This window comes from Anabrus simplex, chromosome 5 (assembly GCF_040414725.1).
Source record: "Anabrus simplex isolate iqAnaSimp1 chromosome 5, ASM4041472v1, whole genome shotgun sequence".
NCBI lineage: Eukaryota > Metazoa > Arthropoda > Insecta > Orthoptera > Tettigoniidae > Anabrus > Anabrus simplex.
The window spans coordinates 425,606,167-425,632,109 of record NC_090269.1 but is presented as its reverse complement, the minus strand read 5'-3'; the positions used below and the strand labels follow the sequence as shown (position 1 = coordinate 425,632,109).

Genomic DNA, 25,943 nt, shown 5'->3' with positions numbered 1-25,943 from the left:
ATACTGTTATTATTGTTTGAAAGAATCAACTACTTCCCAGACAATCTGGGCTGCCACAAGGAAATACTTCAAGGCAAAACAAAATAATGTTAAGATAAAACGTAAAATTATACACACAACAATATTTTGAAATTTACAAATTTACAAAAGAGTTCATATACAGTCAATCAACATCACAATTAGAAAACTTAAACACTTGAAACAGGTAATACAAATCATACAAGTAAAAGGTGTGAAAGAGAAAATTACCAAAATTGTAGATGTATGTGTGTACAGTATTTTCCTGAATAGCTCTCAACCAGACTTCATAAAAATACAAATTACTATCTCGAAAAGATACTGGAGTCAAACACTTTCTAGCAAACCTAGGGGAGAGAATGACGTACAAGAATAATAAAAAACGACGAATATTAGCATCCAATCCATAGTTTCCGCGGTCGCTGAGTTGTATTGTGGCACTCTGGATGCCGCTTAAGAACCAGTTCAGCTGCGTAGGCATGGCGAAAAGTGGTGATGAAGAAAATGTCCAAACTTACTGAGATTAGTTTGATTAACGAGAAACAAAATAACCTATGAAATTAAACATTTAACAAAGTTAAATCAGTCAACGTCACAATAACAAAGTCTACAAAAATTCTCTTCACACATAATTAACAGGTAATAAAATACCTAAAAGTAAACAATCAATAAAATGCGCCAATACCGGTTTCAGATCAACAAGAACATGTAACCGAGAGGTAAGGAGAATTACGCAAAACTTCGGACCAGGAAGTGTACCGTTCAATAAACTCTGTTATCGTCCTCATTCTGTCTCCACAACGTTCAGCTTTATCATACTTCACGTTTCTGCCACGTGTTATTGTAGAAGAATATCAGTTTAACATGCTGTAGACCAACTGCTGGAATGTGTAGGAAGCTTCTCCTATCTCAGCAGCGTAATCACTAGCGATGGCCTAGTTACAAAGGAGATAAAGAATAGGGTGCAAAAAAATTCTCATTTCTACCAACAAGTGAGGACGCTTCTTTGGGATACCAAAGTTCCAAAGAAGGCAAAATTAACCATGTTCAACAGCTACTTTGTACCAATATTGACATATGGTATTGAGACATGTACCCTAATATTGCGAGACTTGTCAAGGCTACAGGCTTCAGAGATGAAGTTCCTGAGGTCCACTATACAAAAAACCAAGTTGGACAAGATAAGGAGTCAGGAGGTGCGAAAGAAATGTGGTGTAAAGACATCACTAACAGATCGAGTCAGCAAGTCTAGACTACGGTGGTTCGGACATGTGATGAGGATGGAACCAGAAAGAACAGCCAGACTGAACCTAGTGAGATGAGAGGAAGAAGAATGGTGCGAAGGCCTAGAACATGTTGGATAGACAATTTTAAGATAGACATTAAAGACAGCGGATCAACAATAGCAGACGTCATGGAGAAGACGTACATGAATAGAATGGAATGGAGGAGGCTCATTAACAGTACCCGGGGAATTGGATGGTGAAATGATGATGATGATGATGATGATGATGATGATGATGATGATGATGATGATGATGATGATGATGATGATGATGATGATGATGATGATGTTTGAATACAAGCATGTAACTTTTCATGAATTTATTCATGAAGGAATCATGAATTGATTACCAAATCCCAATACCAATATAAATGGTCCGTTATTGGACATTATAAAATTTCCAGCTAACTCATTCCTGGTTGCCAGCTTTTTGCCCCCGTGTGCTAGGTCAGGCTCATCAGTTGGTACCTAACACACCTACCAAGACGCATGGCTAGTGCATACTGTGGAGGCCACTGCGTAGGCTACTTGGAGCCACCGGCAGTGCCAGTGCACTTGAGACTTTGTCTCATTACCAAAAATTGATGCCTGCTTGGCCATTAGATGATATAGATGTGGATTCCCATAGGGAATCATTACCAAATCCCATGCGAAGGGGGGGTACATATGCTAGTCCATTTATAAGTTGAATTGTTTGCTCCCAAGATATCACCAGCCAGAAATTACTGCACTAATTATACGGATTTCAGACAGTCTAGCCTCTGATTGACAGTGTAGAAAGTACGAGATCGCTGTGTCCCATTTTGACCTCATGTACATTGAATAACAAGCACCTTCACCATAAAATCAGAATACCAAGTACTATCACTCTACAAGGTAAAAATATAAAGTCACATATCAAATAAGTCTTTATGTAACAATATCAAGTCACATGTTTGCGATGAAAATTTCAAGTCAAGTGAAGCAAAGAGAAGTCCAGCCAAATAACTGTAAATGAAAACTGTTCACACACAATAAACAGTGTAGAATGATGAAAGAACAACGAACGCTGTTGCATGCTCACGCAAGTTTATAAAGGCTCTCCATGTGGCGGTAGCGTCACAAAAATTTGACTGGTAGCTACGGGTTGCCCGACTTATCTCCTAGTGATACAGAAATCAATTCCCATAGGGAACCTGAAATATTTGTCCCGAATTAGTAAATTTATAATACCAATGTAATTGGTCCATTATTGGACATTATAAATTTTCTAGCTAACTCATTCCTGTTGCCAGTGTTTTGCCCTAGTGTGCTGATTTGGGCTCATCAGTTGGTAACTAGCACACCTACCACACCTAGTGCATATCGTGGAGGCCACTGCGTAGGCTACTTAGAGCCACCAGCAGTGCCAATGCACTATGAGAGACTTTGTCTCTTTTTCAAAAATTGTTGTTTGTTAGGCCATCATATGTTACAGAAATTCATTCCCATAGGGAATGAGTTAGCTGGAAAATTTATTATGTCCAATAATGGACCAATTATCTCAGACTCGTTGGCTGAATGGTGAGCATACTGGCCTTCGGTTCAGAGGGTCCCGGGTTCGATTCCTGGCTGGGTTGGGGATTTCAATCACTTCTGATTAATTCTTCTGGCTCAGGGACTGGGTGTATGTGTCCGTCCCAACACTTTCCTCCTCATATTCAGACAACATACCACACTACCAAGGTACTTGAAGAGACTCTCATTAAGGAATTTCCAGGTAATGTGCAAATGGACAGATACCAATTGCTGAAAAGAAACAGTATAAAGTATGACAACTTAACCCTCAGTTCATGTATGGTTGTTATTCAGAATTCGCGTTCGGTGTTTGAGAACTTCAGTTACAAACGTGGCTTATGAACCACTGCAAGGAAATTTTGATGAAATTTCTGGACTGAAACAAAACGATTGTTGTAAGGTGACAGACAGAAAAAGTGTTTTGTAAAAAATGCAGAAAATCATTCTGTTATGTTGAAAGTACAAATAGTCTTCAATATCACTACTAGTTCATCACTTCAGTCAAAGTTGGAGCACCTAATAGTGAAGCCTTTGTGCTCTAATACGGAAACTGAAAATACGAATAAACTAGTGAAGTGGCTTGTGCAGGATTGTAGGCCACATAGTACTTATCGTGGCACTGAAGAGGTTTTACGGGAAGCCCTCATTTCTCACTTGCCATCTTCCTTCTACAGACACGGTAACTTAATTAATGAATTAATTATAAATATGGCCTTCATCCTGAATTAACAAAAATTATCGAACTAACTTTAACCAACAGAGTTTCAAAGGTAAAGTTCAAATGCATTTACAATAAACACAGGCCTCAGACAAGGTGCTCTTTAATGTGGCTCTAGATTACATCATGAAAATTTGCCAAGAAGAAAACCCACCTAAAATCAAAATTGGAGCAAAACCCTCAAAAAGGACAAACTGCCTAGAGTTTGCATATGATTTAGCTCTTTAAGCCCTTGACATGGAAGAAGTCCATGCTCAGATCACCAGTCTCCAGAAAATTGCATTAAAAATAGGATTACAAATATCCGTTGAGAAAACTGAGATCATGCCAATGACACCCCTTGACATAAACAAAGTCATCATAAATGTTCAAAAAATTAACATAATCCTACAATTTAAATATCTTGGAGAAATCATTATGCACAACTTAAGTGAGGAAACAACATGGATAAATAGAACCAACAATTTTTCTTAAAAAAAGTACAATTTCTAATCTGGTCAACTTATAACAAAAAGTGCTTGTCAGAAGTCACTAAGATCCAACACTAAAAAACTGTAACTTTGCCCAAATTAAAAATGAGAGAACTGATCAGATCCTCAAAACTGAAAGAAGAACTATCAGAACTTGCATAAATAAAAAGAACCAGGTTGAAGAAGTCTGGAGAATCCTCCCCAATGAAACTGTCTATCGAGAGATTGACCCAGTTACCAGCACGGTGAAGAAGAAAATAATCTCTTATTTCTTTCACATCTTACGATTACCAGAAAACATGATTTTATATTAACTAGTGATGAGAAATCTGGGAAAGAAGACAGGAGGGCATTGGATCAAAGAAATTCAAGAGGATCTCAAAACAGTTGGACTCAAAATTACAGATGAAGAGAACAAGAATAAAATGACCACCCTTCTTAAGAATCACACATTTTCAACTGAAATGATGCACAGAAGGCCTATAGAGATTTCAGACGAATTAAGAACATTGCCATCAGAATGAATGAAGAAGTACTGGGCAGATAAGAAGAATCAAACAGTACAACCTTCTAAGAAAAAATGTACATGATAGATTTAAGTGGTCCAAAGTGGCCAATAAAGTTAATAATAATAAATAAGAAGATGACAAGTTGTATGACATAGAAAGATCACGATTATTAGATGAACTGAAACAAGCAAAATTTATTAATTTAACTGGGGATTTTTGGTCTTCCGTATCTAAACGTAGCTACTTGGGGGTCGTAGCCCACTGGATTGATTCAAATGGGGATTATTATTGCAATTCAACATAACATGTTAGAGAAAACCACAATGCCGCTAACTGCAGAGAAGAGTTTGAAGATGTAGTTCGTGAATGGGGTTTGGAAGACAAAGTTGTTGTTGTTTACGTTGATAATGCAAGAAATATCGTTCTAGGACTGGAGAGAACAAAGTTTGACAATTTTCGGTGTGCAGCCCACACTACAATTTATTAAGTTTAAATAATGCTATCAAATATACTGTGCGAACCCAATTAAAATTTGATTAATGATGATAATGTTATTTTCTTTAAGTCCCGCTAACTACTTTTACAGTTTTCAGAGATGCTGAGGTGCCGAAATTTTGTCCCGCAGGAGTTCTTTTACGTGCCAGTAAATCTACCGACACAAGGCTGACGTATTTGAGCCCCTTCAAATACCACCTGACTGAGCCAGGATCGAACCTGCCAAATTGGAGTCAAAAGGCCAGCGCCTCAACCATCTGAGCCACTCAACCCGGCTAAAAATTTGCTTAATCGACCGATTAATTGATTAAAGACATTCAGTTAACCGATCAAAATTGTTAATTGATCAACAGCTCTAATAATAAGTAATATATCTATGTATTATGGGAAAATTATTTTAATTATAGCCTGTGAGGTTTCAGTACCATTGTCCTCCTATAAATTTCACTACATTTACAGTAGCTTTGACCCAATAAATACTGAAATGTTTCTTGATGTTAGTTAAAATTTCTTTGTTTGTTTAGAACTTACAGTCAGTGCTGAAGGATCTAGCAGTGATGGAAGCTTCTAAATTAAAAAGCCAGGTGCCTTTGCCATCATACTTTTCTCTTCACAGGTAAATATAACTTCCTCTCAGTTCTCTGTAAGATCTCACTCTATATTTAACTATAATATTACTTTAACACGTTCCGTGCGGTTCGGGTCACCATGTGCCCCGAAACATGTTACTCTTCTCCGTCGGTGCGAACTTCCCAGAATTGCGAAGTAAGTAACTACGTCCTAGTTACGAATTTCCGTTAACTAATGGCAACCTAATGTTCCAATTGAAGTAAAGGATCGAGGCATACTGCTAGTTTTGATCGGCCCACCGGTGACCCGAAGGAAGTTTTTTCATCTTCCATTCATATCGCTTCGGGTCACTCTGAGTCTCGATTGTTGTCTGACCTATATTTTTACGGGGGAACCGCTTAGCGCGGTTACGGTGAATGAAGCCTAGAGTGTTGCTTCCCGCAGATGGTAGATTGTTGTTTAAGGAGTAACCCTTCTGATATCTGCTTTCTACATTGCCTATAGAGGTTACTGGAGTAGTTATTGATATATTTATTATCTTCCGAATATAATATTTACAAGCAATTTCACGTCCTTTTTAGGTATGGAGCTTTCACATTCTGACACACCGGTGGCACGGAAAAGAAAGAGGGGTAGGACAGCACTGGGGTAGGCTTATATCACGTTCCGTGCGGTTCGGGCCACCATGTGCCCCGAAATATTTTACTCTTATCCGTCGGTGCGAACTTCTCAGAATTGCGAAGTGAGTAACTACGTCCTAGTTACGAATTTCCGTTAACTAATCGACAACATATTGTTCCAATGGAAGTAAAGGATCGAGGCATACTGCTAGTTCTGATCGGCCCACCGGTGACCCAATTATTTCCGGGGTCATTTCTGTTTCACACAATTGTTGAATCGGAACACTGTGGCACAGGTAAATACGCTGGAATGTCTCCTCAACAATAACGCACACAACAAGTGCACATGCATGGTTTAGGATGTCATACTAGGGAGTAAACAAAGTCAAATTCGTCAGGTCACCGGTGACCCGAACCGATAATATCTAAAGGCAGCATCGGGTCACCGGTGGGCCGATACGACGTAACATTAAGTCATCGAAATTCACTGCCGCAGGGAACGTGTTAAAGTTTTTCCAATCTCTCAAAACATAAAACAAACTTGAAAAAAAAAAAAATTATTAGTATCAGAATGGCATGTTTTGATCTACAGATTCTATCCAGTAATTTTTAACCATGTTTTTATACACAGTCGAATTATATATATTATGGCCACCTGCAGTGTATAGCTCACTGTGATGTGCAGTGGTGAAGCATGTATATAATGCGACTGACAGGCTGGCTATACACATTGCACTTTCTGCTGTCATGGGTAACGGAAGCGATTTAACCAAGTATTAAAAAGGAATGATCAGCTTTCGGGCCAAGAGGGACAGCATTTCGGAAACAGCCACATTTGTGAGCTGTTTGCATGGCTCTGCAGTAAAGGCGTATTGTGAGTGCATGAATGGCACAAGTGGGAATAACTGTCTTGGAAACTGCAGAGCTCTACGCGCCATTAATGTTCAAGGAGAACGTTGAATGTGCCAATGTGTCTGTCTTCTTATTCCTCCGCTTTTCCCATATCTGTGTTGCACATGTGGATTTGGCCATGTTTTTCAGCCGGATGACCCTCCTGTCAACCCTATATGGAGGGATGTAATTACTATTGCGTGTTTCTGTGATGGCTGGTAGTGTAGTGTGTTGTCTGAACAGGGAGGAAAGTGTTGGGACAAACTCAAACACCCAGTCCCTGGGCCAGAAGAATTAATCACATGCGATTAAAATCCCCGACGTGGCCGGGAATTGAACCCAGGACCCTCTAAACCAAAGGCCGCAACGCTGACCATTCAGCCAATGAGTCAGACTACCATAACATTTCTGTATTCCAATATAATTGGTTCATTATTAAAAATGATAAATTTTCCACCTAACTTATTCTTAGTTGCCAGCGTTTCAGCCCAGGGAACCAGTTTAGGCTCATCAGTTAACAGTACTACAAACCCTTCCACGAATGGGATTCTGGAGTAAATGGAGGGTGATTGCACGCATTCTAATACTGGTGCATCAATGAAAACGACTAGAATTTGCCAACTTCATGACGACTGAACTGCTGCTGATTTGCAACGAATAGCTGTAGCCTTCTCAGACAATTCATATTTTCAACTGCATAGAACAGACGAACTCAGCGTGTCCCTGAGAAATTTGGAGAACCAACACCCTGCAAACATTACTGGACGGATACAAGGCAGCCGGGGCAGTGGTATGGTCTAAGGAATGTTCTCGTAGTATTCTCTAGGTCCCATCATCCGTGTGGAAGGCACTCTCGATTGATTTAGTTATCAATCCATCCTTGACAATCACTTCCACTCATACATCATGATTATCTTTCCTCAAGAGGATGGAATCTTCCAGCACAATGATGCACCTTGCCACGCTGTGTCTGCACGTGGCTGGAAGAGCACAATCAAGCCTTCAAAACTCTCTCCTGACCATCAAACAGCCCCGATGTCAGTCCAAATGATCTTCATGTTCACTATCTGTTCTCTCTGCCAAGCACCCGTCGACAGATGTGGGGAAGCACTTCAGACAGCATGGCTCCAAATACCCCAGGAGATCTATACTAACTGAGTCACTGCCAGCATTTCTAGCTGCTGTCTGTGCTGTGAAGGGCAGTTACTCCGGATACTAGCAGGTGATCATAATAATCTGATTCAACTGTGTATGTAGTGTTGTTTACCTTGCATAAACTTGTCAATGATTGTGAATTGTGGGGGTGTTATGGACAAGTGTGACAAAATATATGAATGTAGAAGTCTGTTATTGACACTTTAATTCATTTTAGAAAGTTTTCTATATTTATCTTAACCAGTTCTGGCTTTACCTCCAGCACTGCCAGCTGGACTGACTTTAGGTCATTGACTTCAACTGTGGTTTGCTACAAACACATCTTTAGGGGGAGGGGGGGACAACTTGTTCAGCAGAGTGGGAGAAGTGGTATGTGGCTACAGATTATTTGTCGTTATGTGTATTAGAAAATAAATGCATGACAATGATTTTTGGAAGAAATATAGACGCAGATATGAATGAAAGAGTACTTAGTATGACTTTATTTTTGGTGATAAAACAACTGTTTACAAAATGGTTTCAAGTGGCAAGCCGCTACCTAAATTCATATAATTTAGTACAGATAGGTATAACCCAACCCACATTCCAGATATTCCGTACCTCACAGTAACCTCCAATGGGATTAATTTAGAGCAAGGAACACTTGGAGGCGAACAGTTAGAGAGGAATTGATTGGAACTGGGAAGAGTGGGACGATGTAAAAAGACCTGGTTGCAGAATGTACTGAATGAAGAACTGTCCTGGATGCCCTTTGCTCCACAAAGAGATGGCGATAGATAGATAGATAGATAGATAGATAGATAGATAGATAGATAGATAGATAGATAGATAGATAATGAAAAATAGTGTGAAATGTTGTTTTACCAAAATTTTAATCCATTTAATAGCATGAAGAAGGAGGAATTTTTTGAATGTGGGATGAGGTTTGTTTGGTTGGCTTTTTTTTTTTCAATGTATAAAATTTTAAGACCTTTGTTGATGTCTATGAAATGGTATGAACTCCCATATATGTGTTTTCTGAAGGCCGAATGCCAATTGTGCCTACAGTAACAGCATTTTTGTGTTCTTTGTATCTGGTGTGAAAATTGCATTTTGTTTGGCCTACATATGTGGCATTACAGTTTGGTTCTTGACATTTGAGTTTCTAAACTCCCAAATTAGAGAAAAGGTCTTTTTCTGTGTAGGTTGCATTTGCTGATCTATCTTTGTAGCATAAGTATTTGTATTTTATGAGGAAATTATTTGAAATTTCGGGTAATACCTCATACATCATTACACCTACTTTAGTATTATTTCTTCTCAGTTAACCATTAATTTTTCATATTTAATTTGTTTCAGAAAAGAAGCTGATTCAGATTTTATGAGCATATTCATCAATGAAGTAGGAGATCAGGTATGCCATTCTTTACATCCAAGGTCTGTCCTGAAAGAAACCAAACTGTCTAAATAGTGTGCCATTGGTTGAGATTAGAACATTCTGGTATAGGTGCCATGTGGAATTCCTTAGAATCTGCCATTTGTTGTTGTTTAAGGGACTTTATGCACAAAAAAATATTCAATTGGTAGGTAAAATGGGTCCACCTATTCAAAACCACACTATGGTATTGTAACTACCATCAGTTGTAACTACTGTCTATACAGACCCCTACAAAATTTTTATCGTTCAAAGAAAATATTCACATTTTTTTAGGTACTGTATTGCACCCGCTCCTTGCAGCGGTCAGTGCCAAGTTATCCCGGTAGCTCTTGATTTCTTCTCAGGGTATTCCATTTTCCGCTCATAAAATCTGTGATTTTATATTTAATTATTTTACGTGGTTTCGAATGAGAATTTGTCCGCTGGAATACGCACCACAGGAGTATCTACACACACAGGTACGAACCAGTGACCAATAACTTCAAAAGGGATCTCTTTTCGCTTGTAGAACTAATCGATTGCTTATTTCTATGAAACTTATTAACTAACTTACAACTAGACGTTACCCGAACAGAAATTAAAACACAGTCACTTACTAAGAAAAAATATAAGATTATTTATTGACTAAAATAATGTTCGATATTAGATGAAGTGAAATCTGGGTAGTATTGATTGAGAACTAATCAATCATTGAAAGTCTAAGAGTCAGCGCTGGCTCAAATAAAATAAAATAATTAAAGCATAAAAATGTTTACATTCTCTCATAACTAATGTTCAAATTCATATTAATACATATCTCAATATTCGTAGCCATGTTCCGAAAAGTATTTCATTTTCACAAATTATATTCGAGATCACTGAGCAATCATGGAATCAAATGAAAATACACATTGCGAATACTGCCCCGTTAATTAGCAAAATTATCCTCACAACATAAAAGTCGTCATGCAGAAATAAAATGAATAATTCGTTAACTTGAAAACGTAATAAAATTACATGGGAAAGATTTAGATTGTAAACGCAAATCAACTCATATTTTCACGTAATTATTTCCCAAATATATTCTTGTGCGAGTATTAAATTGTAAAAGTGTTCACCAACTTTCCATTCATAAATTATAATCATTCATAGATCTGGACTCTGATTATTTGGTCACATATTTCGAGTACTCACAAGTAACAACGTACGGGCTAAGACAATACCCCCCTAAAGCCTACGACATATGGCTCCTAACTAACCATTATTATATTCTTCATATTTAAAATACTTGAATAGAAATCATAATTGCATGAAAAGAAATAAACATCTAACTAAATTTTTCAAGTAGTTTCAAATCCACACACTACTCTATTAATGGCTCAATGTGCTCTAGCGTTCTGCTCTATCTCAATATTTCATATGTATACGAGCTACTCAACTTGTATGGATAGTATAGAATGAAATTATTGCGTATTATCCTGTAACGTCACCGCACCACGAAACATTAGATGTATACTAAGTCATGAGTCTAGTGAACTGTACATTAGAGCACTCTCTTATTCATAGTACCTGTTATTTACCAATGTCAGACATAAATATAACTGTCACGATACACTATTCTACCATAATGCATGTCTATCTTACCTTAAAATGGTCATCTGCGCGATGTTCTCACCTTGTCATATACTTTCAAATATGGCACAGAAACTCACCTTGTAATTCTAATATAACATTATCTCGTCGAATGGCAATTCTTACACTTCCCGTAGAACATAAACAAACCTCTATACTTTAACTATTCATCAATATACTCCAATAAATAATCACATTTCAACACTATTCCAAAGACACTTTAACATAACACCGGCTTTCATATAGCCATATGCATATAGCTATTACTCCCAAAACTATATGCTAAATATACTAGAATTGCCTTGTAAAAATACGTAGTCAATAACCTTTATCTTAACACCAGTAGTAAGAGTTCAATGCCCTCTTTCTATGAAGAAAGGAATATTTAATTTGACAATAATCATCGTATCGCGCAGGTATTTCGTGACGTAATCTATATTCAGGTAAGCGAGATTAATCGAAATTTCACTAGTAAATTAGACTCATTGCTTCTAGGTATTCACAAGTAACACTTCCATCTTTTATCCAAACTAGTTTCCACTGTAAGTATTCAAGTGCGGTAACCTGTATATGTCATATTAGCATTCTAATTCTACACTTCCATCTTATCTTAAAATCTTAGATATCTCACATTTCACTTTATATTACACACGCGTTCTTAATTATTCAAAAAATATCACCAAATATTCAGCACATGCCAAGTTAGATTGAGGGTGCAGATTACAAGAAACTACTCTACTAAAGAAATGTATGGACTTAGCTCGTCAGTTGCTACGTCTGATCTGGTTGTTGCTCCATCTTTCGGTTGCGGCTAGACCCTCAGATCGGATCTGGATCTCTGGTTGGATTGCACGCTCATGGTCATCAGCTGGTCACATGGCTCGCCGGTCCACTCCTTCTCGTCCGGTCTTTTGGCTGGGCGGTCCTCATCCACGTCATCATGTCCACTGGTTGGCCGGTCCAATCATCCACAGCTGGTCATCTGGCTCGACGGTGCATATCCCTAGTTCAGTCCATCTTGTTAATTTAGCAGACAGTCATCATTTTGAATCTGTAGACCACGAAAAGAATTCCATTTGCGCAGTAATTAGTCATGATATATTCCATATTTCAATTATTTATAAATATCGTCGAAGTTTTCTTTGCTCTGAAAATTTCTCCGTAAAATAGTTATTAGGTTTACTGCTTCGGTAGTTACTATCCTCTCGTACGAAGTTAACAATATTGTAGAATGGTGAATTCCTATTCCTTCGATCGTAGAGTGGCTCCTCACTAATCCAAGTCAATCATATATCACCAAAAATTATTTATTTATATATTTTTTTCGGCTCTTTTCTTAGCATACACCGGTGAATAATTTAATCGTATGCTATCGCCGATTATAATTAATCAATATTCTCCACAGTAGCCAAGAATATTCTTCAAATGTGTAGCTCCGCTCGTTTTTGCGTCTTGTTTCTGCGAATGTTATTTCTTGAGTATATTCTTAAACAATCCTTCCGCTGCTATATTTTTTTTAAAACAATTCAAAATGAGCCTCTACTGTTCTGCAGTGTCTTCGAAAATTATCCGTTCCGTGACGTACATTGCCTCCTATACGCTGCATTAATATGAAGTTCATTGCCTTAGTAGATCGCATGGGCCATACCTTCCTACGCCGCCATTTTGTAGTTGGTCTTCGAGATGCGAACGGGCACAGTATGTTTGATAGTTCATGTCTTCTTTTTACCTGTTTTCATGCAAATATTCCCAGTGTTTTTAATAGTAGATACAGTATTTACATTTTATTGCAGAGTTGTATGTTCCTGTCTGAATAGTGAATAGTGGTATTGGCATGTGTGCACAACACTGATCTGTACCCCACATCACGTTCTGTTTTTTTAAAAATTATATTATTGGTCATTGAATAAACAGATTCCGGTTATCCATTTACAGTAGAGTCTCGCTCAACCGACCTTCGCTTATCTGACATTCCGTGTTATCCGACACTGGTAGGCTTAATTTGAACTTTAGGTGGAGGCAATTTTCGGACACCCTGTGTGGAAGGTGCGACCATGGGACAAGCACTGGCAGTCATGCGGTAGGATTGTTCAGTGTAGTATTGGTTAGGCGCGGATGTTATAGTTTTCATATCCTCTGTGAGTATGGCAAGTAAACAGAAGAAAGTGATTGTTTCTGTGGAAGACAAGTTGAGTGGGTTAAAGAGACTGGACAAAGGGGAAACTCTTCAAAAGTGGCTTCAATGAGTACGAAAAAGTAAGTGAAGCACTATTTCTTTGGTTCGCTCAAAACCTGGAAATAAACAGAATCTGAATAAACAGATTCCGGTTATCCATTTACAGTAGAGTCTCGCTCAACCGACCTTCGCTTATCTGACATTCCGTGTTATCCGACACTGGTAGGCTTAATTTGAACTTTAGGTGGAGGCAATTTTCGGACACCCTGTGTGGAAGGTGCGACCATGGGACAAGCACTGGCAGTCATGCGGTAGGATTGTTCAGTGTAGTATTGGTTAGGCGCGGATGTTATAGTTTTCATATCCTCTGTGAGTATGGCAAGTAAACAGAAGAAAGTGATTGTTTCTGTGGAAGACAAGTTGAGTGGGTTAAAGAGACTGGACAAAGGGGAAACTCTTCAAAAGTGGCTTCAATGAGTACGAAAAAGTAAGTGAAGCACTATTTCTTTGGTTCGCTCAAAACCTGGAAAAGGGCTTGTCAATCTGGCCCCGTTCTGCAAGAAATGGCAGTGTATTTCCAGAAGGAGTTCAGTGAAGGGGACCTTAATTTTACTGCCAGTGCTGGGTGGCTTGATCGCTGAAAAAAATGGTACGGCATTGGGCAGCTTAATATCTGTGGAGAAAAACTGTCAGCTAAATCCGATGAGATTGTGAAATTTAAAAAGGATTTTTAAGAAATAATTCTTGCTGAAAGATTAACCGGTGATCAGATTTTTAATTGTGATGAGACTGGGCTGAATTTCAAGATGCTGCCATCAAAACTCTCGTAGCCCAAGCCAAACCGTCTGCACCTGGCTACAACACAGTAAGGAAAGAGTTACTGTTTTTGCCTGTAGTAATATTACTGGGAACTTAAAAGCACAATTGCTTATGATCGGTAAAGCAAAGAAGCCTAGGGCATTTAAAAATATTTCCGTTAATGCTCTTCCAGTCCATTACATGAATCAGAAGGCTGCCTGAATGTTTGCTGACTTCTTAAAAGACTATTCTTTACACAGTTTGTTCCAGATGTAAAAGCATTTCTAGCTTCAATCAATCTCCCTAGAAACGCTCTTCTTTTACTAGACAATGCTCCATCACACCCAAATGAAGAGCAACTCAGAAATGGTGACATCAAAGTCATGTTCCTCCCTCCTAACATTACGTCATTATGCCGCCAATGGACCAAGGTGTACTGGAAAATATTGAAGAGGAAATATAGGCGGAAACTCCTTTCATCCCTGATAGAGAAAATGGTCAATGGCAAGGACATGATAGAAAAATTAAAGCGAAACAACATGAAAGACGTGGCATACTGGATAGCGAAGTCTTGGGAAAAAGTTGAAACGACGACGTTAGAAAGTCATGGAACATATTGTTGAGTGAGTTTGAACATCGAGAGGAGGTGGTACAAGAAGACATGGACAACATTGTTCCCTTGCTGAATTGCATTCCTGGCTGTGAGGATGCTACGACTCAAGATGTGAGTAAGTAGTGTGCACAAGATCAGCTCTTTGAACTAACTGACCCTGATATTATTGGTTTTGTGAATGCTAACGAAAATAAGGATGAAGAAGAAGGATTATCGTCGATGGCAGATCTCACAGCAAGAAAACGTGAATCAGCAGCCAGGCAGACATTGACAAGTTTCTTTTTTTAAGACATTTGGAATGTTTTCGTGCAGTACTGCATCTACTGCACAGTTGAATTTAAAGGTCAATAAATAGAGTACCGTAAAACATAGTAATACAGTATAGCCTTCCTGTTTGTTTCAGTTCATTTTCAATGTTATTCTGTATTATCCGACATTTTCGGTGATCCGACGTACTCCAGATCCCGTTTAGGTCAGATAATCGAGACTCTACTGTATCTCATATTTCTTATTTGGATGATTTTCCATCAAATTTTGCAGAATTCTTCATATATTTCTATTCTTGAGGATGAACCAAAATGGTTGCATTTACAGTGGAAGTCCGCTATAGCGAGTACAGCATATAATGAGAACCCCGTTATAACGATAACTTTTGTGTGTGCCTTCAAAATTCCTATATTAAACTGTGTATTATGCTTTGGTTACAGCGAGAACTCTATCACTGATGCATCCGTTATTACGAGCGATTATGCGCGCTCGAGTTTTTCCGCTGCCGATATTTATGCACTCAGTCATTGTACTGCATGCGATCGATCATCTTCGGTACCATATCGTTTTCTCGCTATGCCCACCAGCGAGCTCTCTCGTCGACATTCAAAGGCAATGTTGGAGTCAATTAGTAATACCCATCGACTGCTATTCCGCGAGAAAAACGAGAGAAGAGAACATGTTTTCGTGATAAATGCGTAAATAATGTGTCCAATAACCGTTGTTAACTCTTTAAAGATAAATACTGAATACGATCGCTTAATTTTAATGCTAAATACCGCAATTAAGTAAGAATGCGATCGGCCTACACCTCAAGATATGGCAGAGTGCGTCATTGATTATGAGGTTAGTTTATATTTTCTCACGTCTCTTAAATTATGGAAGGCTATTATCATGTAAATTTATAGCGAGAAGGTTATAATTTCTCTACTTCTGCTTGAAGTAATTTTCATCATACGTATAGTACAGATAAGTCGATATGTGACGCTATTTGAATAGTAAAACTGAAACGTTTGCCACAAAATGTGATCGATCATCTTCGGTACGGTATAGTTTTCGCGCTATGTGCGTTTGAGAGCTCTCTCGTCAACATTCGAAGGCGATATTGGAGTTGATTAGTAATACCCGTCGACTGCTCTTCTCAAAAGAAAATTTGAAATGAAAGAGGATAACACGTTTTCGTAATAAATGCATAAATAACGTGGCCGATAGCAGTTGTTAACTCGTTAAAAATAAAGGCTGAAGTAAATGATCTCTTAATTTTAATGGTATACCGTATACTGAAATTAAGTAAGAAAGTGATACACCTCAAGATATGGCAGGGTACATCACTGATTTCAGAGGATAGTTTATATTTTCTTGCGTCTAGTTAAAGTTCGGAAAGCTATTCCCATGTCAATTTTTAGCGAGGACGAGGAGGTTATCATTTCTCTACATGCGTTTCAAATAGGTTTTCGTGATACATATAGGTTAGGTTAGGTGATGCCATTTGAAAAAGAAAAATTAAATGTTTGTCACAGAAGCCTCTGGAGGGATACCATATTTCTCCGAATCCAAGACGACTTTTTTTTTTCAGAATCTCATGTGAAAACACAAGGGTCGTTTTGCATTTGCGACCTGATAGTAAAGAACACCACTGGCAACTAGCGCAGTAACCACACTGTTTCCTTTCACCCCGCGCGCGCGCACTTAAAGCTCGTTGACAATAAACGACTGCTTCTTTTTCATAGGCCTACATCACTTGCCACGGCGACCAGTCGTACAGTGCCTATGTGTAACGTCACTGGATCTCGGGAAATAGTGAAAAGAGAATGACATTGTATTATCCTCTACAAAAACGTTCCTCAAATCTGCAAAATGGCATCAAAACATGCGAGCCTAGGCCACAGCTACTCAGTAGCAGAGTTATAACGCGTCTGCTGTACCTGACGCTTAGTAAAATTAAGTTTTATAGACAGCAGGAATATTTTTGTGATTTATCGTTGTATTGTAAAGATAAGTGGAACAGGTATTGCCGGCAAATTTTCAACGGATTCTCGTCGATGTTATGATGCCAATTTTAAGTTAATGGCTATTAAACACTCGGAAATGTATCATAATTGTGCAGGCGCAAAAAAAATATGGCATAGGCCTATCTAAAGCCAATATTCGGCATTACCGTGAAGACAAAGATAGCTTAAAAATTGCGTACTGCACAAAAAATGCATTCAGTGGCCCGCAACAAGGACGCTTTAATGAAGTCGAAGATGAAATTGTGAAGTATGTGCACAAAAATGTATGGGTGGAATTGCCATACCGCGACGCAATAAACTCGTTCATTGACTTTCAAAGTCCGCGATTAAGACCTGTATATCGCTAGCCGCTGAAGTTGGCCGAATCTGGCAAGCAAGACGTGCGTGTAGCGGCAGCCAGTAATATCTGATGCTGAGTGAAAGTAACAGTTTTATAGTTACCAAGAATATTTTCCTGATGGATCGTCGTATTGTAGAGACGCGTGGAATGTGTATTGCCGACAAATTTTCAACGAGTTCCCTTCGATATTATGATGCCAATTTTAAGTTAATGGTTATTAAACCCGCTGAATAAAGCATAAATGTACAGCCGGGAAAAAAAAGCATAATTAAATCCAATGGTTGGCGTCTACAGTCTAAAAACGCGTACTGTATAAGAAAGACATTCATATGATTCTATAAAGCATGTTTTAAGCCTGATTAAAAATTTTTGAATAAAAAATTAATGGTCTTGGATTCGGAGAAATATGTTAATATATATTTTTTCAGAATGAAATTAAACACACTCTCTCACATAGTATCGGTTTTCGATAAACAACAAACAAGCAAGCTGCATTGTGGATATTTTCCGCGAAAACTCAAATTTTGAACAAACTGATTGCCATTTCATACTGAAGGTGTATGAAGGTTTTCCTGACTTTAAGAAATCGGATATAACGACAATCCGCTATAGGGAGTAAATTTTCGCCGTTATGAATTCTCGCTATAATGGACTTCTACTGTAATTAAAAACTGACAGGGTTACAGATGAAACAACACCAAAAGATTATGGGCCGATGGCAGAAACGGTGTTTAGATGATGTCTACGGTTAAACAATGCCTAAGTATTGAGCCATATCACGATATGCCTCAATATATTAATTATAACACTGCGGCATAATTGAATTAAATTAGCAGTGAGTAGCTGAAGACCAAGGCATGAACCCTGCAAGGCCGTGGCATAGGCATGGTGGACCCCAGATACAACCAGTACGAACATACATTTCAAGTTTGAATCGGGCCGTTGGTTGTGTATTTCTTTGTGTAGACCCCAGTCTAGACATCAACCTGAAGGCACGGTAATTTAAACCTTGGGAACCACTTAACAACTACTCCAGGTTGGCCATCTTCGCTACTCCAAGACTGACATCCTTTGAAACTAAATTGATATCTCTGCTACCGAGCTTAATTCCACAGGTCTGAATACATCACAAGTTATAGAGTGAATTAACAAGCACTATGAAGTACTTGTGATAAATTAAATTTTCTGCGCTTTGTAATAAAAGTTTATTGAGTCTCTAACAGCCGTTAGTAGCCAGAGGCTAATGTTTCCTGGGGAAGAACACAGTCCAATGGTCTCAATGGAAAGTTATTTAAACCAGCGTGGAGGGGGAAGCGCTCTCATTCATCTCTGTTCAGTCGGTCTCATTCTATGTGTACGGCAGTCGCTGTATGAACTGAGCTAAGCGTCGGTTGTGCGGACTTGATAAATATTTTCTTTGTGCCGGTGTTATTTTTTTTTTGTGTGTGTGTTGAACTTAGCTGAACGCCGTACACACATTTTTGTTATTTTTGCTATATATATAATTCGCTGGGGCCATCAAGGACCATGTTAAGTCTTGTTGCATTTGACACTGAACTTGGCCTTCTTTAGAGCCCAAATTTCCATCATTCTTTTTGAGTGGGCCTGCTTACGCTCCTTTGTCCAAGGGGCACCATGTCTTCTCTTCGGTTGCTCGTCTCGGTTTAGCCCATTCGTCAATATTTTCTTGCGGAAGAGATCTCTGTTAAGGGCGTCTTCAGCTGAGATATGTAGCATTTGCAGGTCTTCTTTGGTATTTCTAAACCAGGGAATTGTGGTTTTGGGGTTTGAATCAAAAAAGTGAAAGATTTCTTTAGTTAACTTTCTTCCGTCCATTCTTTTCAGATGACCGTAAAATCGTGCCCGTCTTTTTTTGATTGTGTCGGTAATTTTCTCTATTTTGCTGTAGACTTCCTTGTTGGATCTCTTTTGATGGATTCCATTTCTGTACTTTGATCCCAAGATTCCTTTTATTATTATTATTATTATTATTATTATTATTATTATTATTATTATAACTATGAGACTAAATGTAATAAGGGACCGCAAGTTCTCTGTTGACTTATATAATGTTAAATTAAGCCGAATGTGGCAGTGGCAGATATGTGAATGTTTTTACTAAGTACGTTTCAATTATGGATTAATGAGATTTGAATCCAGTAACTGTGCGTGTGTTCACGCAAAACTATATCGCTGTCTAGCAATGCAAACTCTCTATCCGCGTTCATGAGTCACGATTTAACGTGTGCATTTCGTAGCTACAAATACCGCTGTGAAGGACTGAAGTTGACCGGGAAATACTCCCTTAATTAAATGACGTACAAATTGGACTAACATTTGCATGTTGACTGAAGCAAAGTACAGTCTATCATTTAGGTCGATATCTAGTTCACGTGCACGCTAAGCCGTGTAGTTGATATCCATATATTTCAGCATCATTCCAGACGGCTCCGGCATCAGTGCGATCTCTAGGAGTCGAGATGAAGACTGTTCAGTCCATATTCTGTGCAGTGATGTGTGGCTAAATTAACATGACGTAATGGTCACGTGATTCGTCGCTGATAGCAGTAGCTGTGAAATTAAGTTTCCTTTGTCTTTTTAACATGCAAACGCAGGAATTGTGTAATAGTTATTGGAAATGTTTATCAGTTCTATGGGTAAATTTAGTTAACGTAAACCAGAGAGGGATTTGCTTTGTTTTATTTTCATTAATGTAAATGTTGTTCAGGGCTGAAATTGCATTATCGAGCCCAGAGGCGAGTGTGTATATATTTTAAATAGATGGGATGAGGGACAATTACAGGACTATTTAGTTAGATACGTATTTTTCTTTGTGATTTTAGTGAACTACTTTTTTTTTTTTTTTTTTTTTTTTTAATTATGATAGAGTTTGATAGTCTTACCGATGGTAGTAGGCTACACGCCTTTCAACGTTGCGTGTTTAAGAACAGATTAAGAATGTACATAGAGCAGATTGTATTTTTCTTGGCATGATGCATGTGCAATTTCAGCTGTAAACTATGGTGCGACAAGGTTCCATTCATCGTTGGCATTAGAGTAAAATCTTCACTATTCAGGGCAGGCAGGTATAAGGAATGCTAGGGCATCGAACCAATAAGGAGTCATATGCGAGGCTTGTAAGACCATGGGATATTGTTTGGGCTACATGTGTGTTACATAGGCGTGAAGCCATTATATTTGCCTGGGAACGGAAAGTCTTACAGCTGATTTGCCCGAGCCACGTGGGGAGAAATGTCAGTGGTGTTTTGTGAAGACACGAGCCTGCTAGAGCCGAGGTCGACTTCCAACCACTTTATCTTCGACATTGTAATTACATGTGTGTTTATTTCAGGTGATCTTCTTGTGTGTGTTTGTGCTGTATATAGTTAGTGTCTTGTATTTTCATTTTTACGTTGTCACGTGTGTGTCGTTATATTGTCTGTGTGTTTCATAAGGGGTTTATTAGCCCGCAAGGCTAAATTGTGGGAAGTTCAGGTTCCATTCCTGATCCATTTGCAATGGGATCGCGCCCATTAATAGAATCTGTATAATATGGAGAGATGTGAGGGACAGCCCTGAATTAGTGTTGATATTTACAGTCTCCGAATTGTTGGAGTGTATATAATGTTTAATCAAACCGATAACTAGTTATACTGATTGTTACGTGCACATTCACTGAGATAGTATCATATTGCGCCTTAGGGCTACTGACAGAGGAACTTAATGTATCAGTTCACACCATAAGCGAATGTAGCACAAATCCAAATTTCCAGCGTAGACACTATGTATTTGTGATTTAATTTACAGGACATACCCGTGTTGCTTTGATCATTTTTCTTTGATTTGTGTAATTATTTTGGTGCGTGTCACCATTACAGACCGTTTTAGGTCGTTTCACGTTGTTTTTCTTAAATTTGCATATAAATTAGTATGAGCTATATACATGTTTTTTGGGATAATAAATCCGTTGTACCCGATTACCCGTGTATTATTCAGTAGCTATGTATCCACTTTTCCTGTCTATATACTATTAGTATGATTAAATTAGAGATCTTCATATTGCCCTTTATTTTCCAAACATTACCACGTGCTTCTACCCTGAGCTTAGCACAATTTGGGGACAGAAAATGGTGCAGTATGGCTGCCGCATTGTAGAGACATTATTTATCATTTAGACACTGTCTAAAACTGATGTTCAACTGGCCATGTTTAAACACTGCCGAGAACACCGTTTAACCTCAAATGAGAGGAGTGAATCACAATCATAGGTTATGTACCATGAAACATGTAATTTGTATTATCATGTTGAGACGATTCCGGGAAGAAAGATTAGTCCAACGGCCTCTCTGTGGGTCACCCGCTGCTAAATCGCAGCAATTCATTTGACATGTACAGGGAGGTAGAACTTAAAATAAGATTTCGCTTTTCAAGAGACTTGTTTCTTGAGACTGACAAAGGGACAGTCAACTGTCGACTTGAATACAATTCTTGGCAACCGATATATTTTATTATACATGGGGTAATTCCTATGGAATTATAGGTCATTTCGACTACATACTTGTCAGAATTACTTGTCCCAATCGTCAGAGCATCAGAGGGCTGTCACATACATAAAATAGGAGGGATTTTCTTATATTTACTGCCAAGTAAACACATATGATAGTGAAAAACTAAAAAGTAGGTTGTATGTGGATTATATGTGTGTATATATATATATATATGTTTTCAGCAACTATGAGATAGGAAAAGGCAAGTGGTGGTGATGATGGTGATTACTGTTTAAAGAGGAGGAGGACTGGGGAAGAAGAGCCGTGGCCGTAATAACAGCCCTAGTATTTGCCTGGTGTCAAAATAGGGAAACTACGGAAAACAATCTTCAGGGCTGCCGATGATGGCATTCGGTTACACATTACTTTTGTTTTATCTTCTCTTCGTCAAAGCTATTTACGAGTAGATTACACTTACCGTAACAATGCTATGATCACTTCCCCCTTACGGTGGCATGTCACTTTAGTGTCGATAATATTATGAGGTTTAATTTCCACCGAAAGCGATATTCTTATCTATGGGCAAGTCATGCTCATGCTTAGCCATATTTGAGAAATGTGTAGAAAGACAACAGCTGACTGGCGTTCGGCGCGCACACCAACAAATTTCATTGGTTGCGACAAGCAGAGAGTGCATGAAAGATACTTCTGTCTCCATTTTCAAACCAATATTGAAACTTTAAGCGATGTCTAGTTAAACATCAGCTGAACATTGTTTATGCAATGGAAGATCATGCTTGATTTAGATGTTGTTTAGGTAGATGTTGTCTAAGACTTAAAATTAGTCATCTTTTCTGCAATCGGCCCTATATATTTTTAAAGATTACAATTTGAGAATTTCTAACATCTCTATAAATATAAATTTCATGGTGGTTCAGCTTCTAGAAAAAAATCTCTGCTTTCAAAAGAAGTGAAAAAATTGCCCCTATTTGCTTTACTTTTGAGGATATGATTTTGAAAAATATGGGGTCAAAATTTTGAAAATTCACTTTCTTAGTAAGCCAACCAGTTGCATCATACAAAATAATTATTTCTCCCATCTTACAAAATGGCTAATAACAGTGTACATACAAGGCAAGTGACAAGAAAATCCCTCACATAGTTGCAGAGAGATTGAATATTTTCTGATGTTTGTTAGTATACCAAATCCCATAAGCAAGATTTTGTTTTGTGTAGCTTACCTGCAGCAATTGTATTCTTAACTGAAGGGGAAATTATGCATTTTTGTCAAGTTTTATTTTCAAACTGGGCAAGAGATTTGTAGAAACATGTGATAATTGCAGGAATCTTACAGTAGGAGGATATGAGTTTCATCTCTCACCCAGGCGCGCAGGTCATCCATGGGCGGCAAATACCAAAATTTGCACCAGGCAAGCCAAACATGTCCTTGGACACTCCTAGTGCTAAAAGCCATATGCTAAAAGAAGCGTTTCAAATTACATAGAACATCCATGGAGGGGAAGTTCAAGAAATCAACACTGGTACTAGAGAAAAAATTTGACACATCAGAGAATCTGATGGTAAGTGAACCAGATTTCAACTAATAAGAGATACTTTTTAAATAAAAATGCACGGAAAGTAGCTACTGAAGCATAAAGTGTCATTTTCCCTGCAATTTTGAGTGTTGAAAGAAGTTAGATTCACCATAATATGGAATAAATCATATTTTACACTACTTTTATTTTTTTACTGTTTTTCAATACAGCTAATATTAATGGAGATATTTGACTTTTCCTGTTTCAGTCCCCTTAATATTGCTATGTCACCAAATAATAATCAGATAATATACAGCCTAGTGTACTCTCAGGATATCTCTGAAATCAAAAATATTGAGTATCAAGAAATTGTATCAAGGCATTTTCCCATCCTGTTCACACAACCAACCAAAGAAACAGACAAAAATTAAACAACCCATTTGCAATTTTTAAACACATAATAAGAGGCTAAAATTTGAAATATATTGACAAAGTTTTAATTTTATTTGTATAGGGGAATAATAATCAAATTTATAGTGAATAAATAATAATAATCGGAACAATATTTTGAGAAAGCTCACAGCCACCACCTGGGAAGCAAGCCCTCACGTCCTGAGAACCTCTGCTCTTACTTTGTGTGTGTCCGCTGCAGAGTATGCTTCACCTGTGTGGAGTGCATCCACTCACACCAAGGAGGTTGACATTGCAATCAACGAGACCGTACGTATCTTGTCGGGATGTCTGAAGCCAACCCCAGTTGACAAACTCTACCTGATTGTTGGAATATCTTCCCCCCCACTATCAGAAGGGCTGTTGCTGCTGATGCAGAGGGGACAAAGCAGACTAATGATTCTCGCCACCCACTGCATGATCACCAGGCTGCAGTCTGTCGACTGAAGTCGAGAAAGAGCTTCATCACCAGGACTCAACCACTGGTAGGAACACCTGAGTCTAACCGCATCACCAGGTGGAAGAGCATGCTGCCGCCTGATACTCCTGCAAAGGAAGAGCTAACTCCAGGAAATGATCTGCCGTACCCTATTTGGAGATCACTTAATCGTCTTAGGGTGGGCGTACCTCTTTGCAAGGCCAACATGCAAAAATGGGCCATACTTCCAGCTGATGGAGACGCATCCTGCGAGTGTGGTGTAACACAAGATCCGAACCACCTGCTCATCTGTCCCCTACTAGAACATCCCTGCACTACACAGGACCTGATCGAGGCGAACAACAAGGCCATAGGAGTTGCTACATTTTGGAAATGCTGACCGGACACGGAATGATGATGATGATAATAATAATAATAATAATAATAATAATAATAATAATCCTGCATAGAACAACGTTTGAATCTAAAATTGATCATCAGATACTACTGTCTTAGAAGCAAAAATCTTGTAATAACCTTTGAAGACTTCAAAAAAGCTTACATCTCCATGGACAGAGAAACACTCTTCAATACTGTTGAAGGATTTGGCACGGATGAGAAAGACCTTGGCAGTAATTAAAGAAATATTAACAGAAACAAAGTACAAAATAAAATTCCGTGGGGAAATCTCAGAACCGCTTGAAATCAAAACTGGAGTACAGCAAGATGATGGCCTTTCCCCAGTGCTCTTTAACTGCATTTCAGAAAAGGTAATAAGAGAAAGGAACCTTACTGTACTGCTTATGAAAAAAACTAAACCACTTTTCCTTTGCGAAAATCAAATGATCATAACTATGTCACTAGGTCATGGCCATCCATCAGTGGCTACTAATTTCAGAAGGCAACCAGCCATAAGACATGGCCTGCATAGTTGCTAGGTAACATTGTCTGACCATCCATCCATACCTTACATCACTGCCTGTGCGGTTGCTATGGTTACATTTCTGTCACATTTTGTCACGTTATGTGTTACCCAAATTTTCGGATGACCCCCAGCCATAAGACATATTTATGTCAAAAGTAATCCAAGAAATCAGATGAGGATATAAAAGGTTGAACATCAAACTTAGTTGCCAAGCTTTTGCAGATGACTTGGCAATATCTTCTGAAAACTTTGAAACAGCAACTGAACAAATAAACCTTTTGAAAGACACAGTGGAAACGTCAGGGCTACAAATTTCCTTTGAGAAGACAGAATGAACATCAACAATGCTCCAAGATTCCTGAACACAAGGTATGGCAGAATCAGTAGAGTGAATACATTCAAGTATCAAGGGGAAATAACACAGCCAATTGGCCTAGATAAAGAAGCAAACAAAAATAGAGCTCAGAAAATAGGAACTGGCTTATCAATTGCACTAGACATTTACAATAAAAAAATAACTCTTTAAGTTAAAAAAAATCCATCATTACAACACTGTCATAAAACCGGAATGTATTTATAGAGCAGAACGTTTAGTTAAAAAGAGAGAGAAATTGAAGAATTAGAGAA

The 25,943-nt window shown here is 38.3% G+C and overlaps 1 protein-coding gene across 3 annotated transcripts in view; it reads left to right on the top strand.

Moving 5' to 3' along the window:
- LOC136874196 (alanyl-tRNA editing protein Aarsd1) overlaps positions 1–25,943 on the top strand; it is a 142,002-nt gene that overhangs the window by 104,461 nt on the left and 11,598 nt on the right. For 2 of the 3 annotated variants that reach the window (XM_067147808.2, XM_067147810.2), the window contains exons 9-10: positions 5,556–5,647; positions 9,606–9,660. In XM_067147808.2, coding sequence (XP_067003909.2) covers positions 5,556–5,647; positions 9,606–9,660 — 147 coding nt within the window. Of the gene's footprint in view, positions 1–5,555; positions 5,648–9,605; positions 9,661–23,331; positions 23,421–25,943 lie in introns of those variants that run through there. The other variant, XM_067147809.2, reaches the window with a different exon arrangement.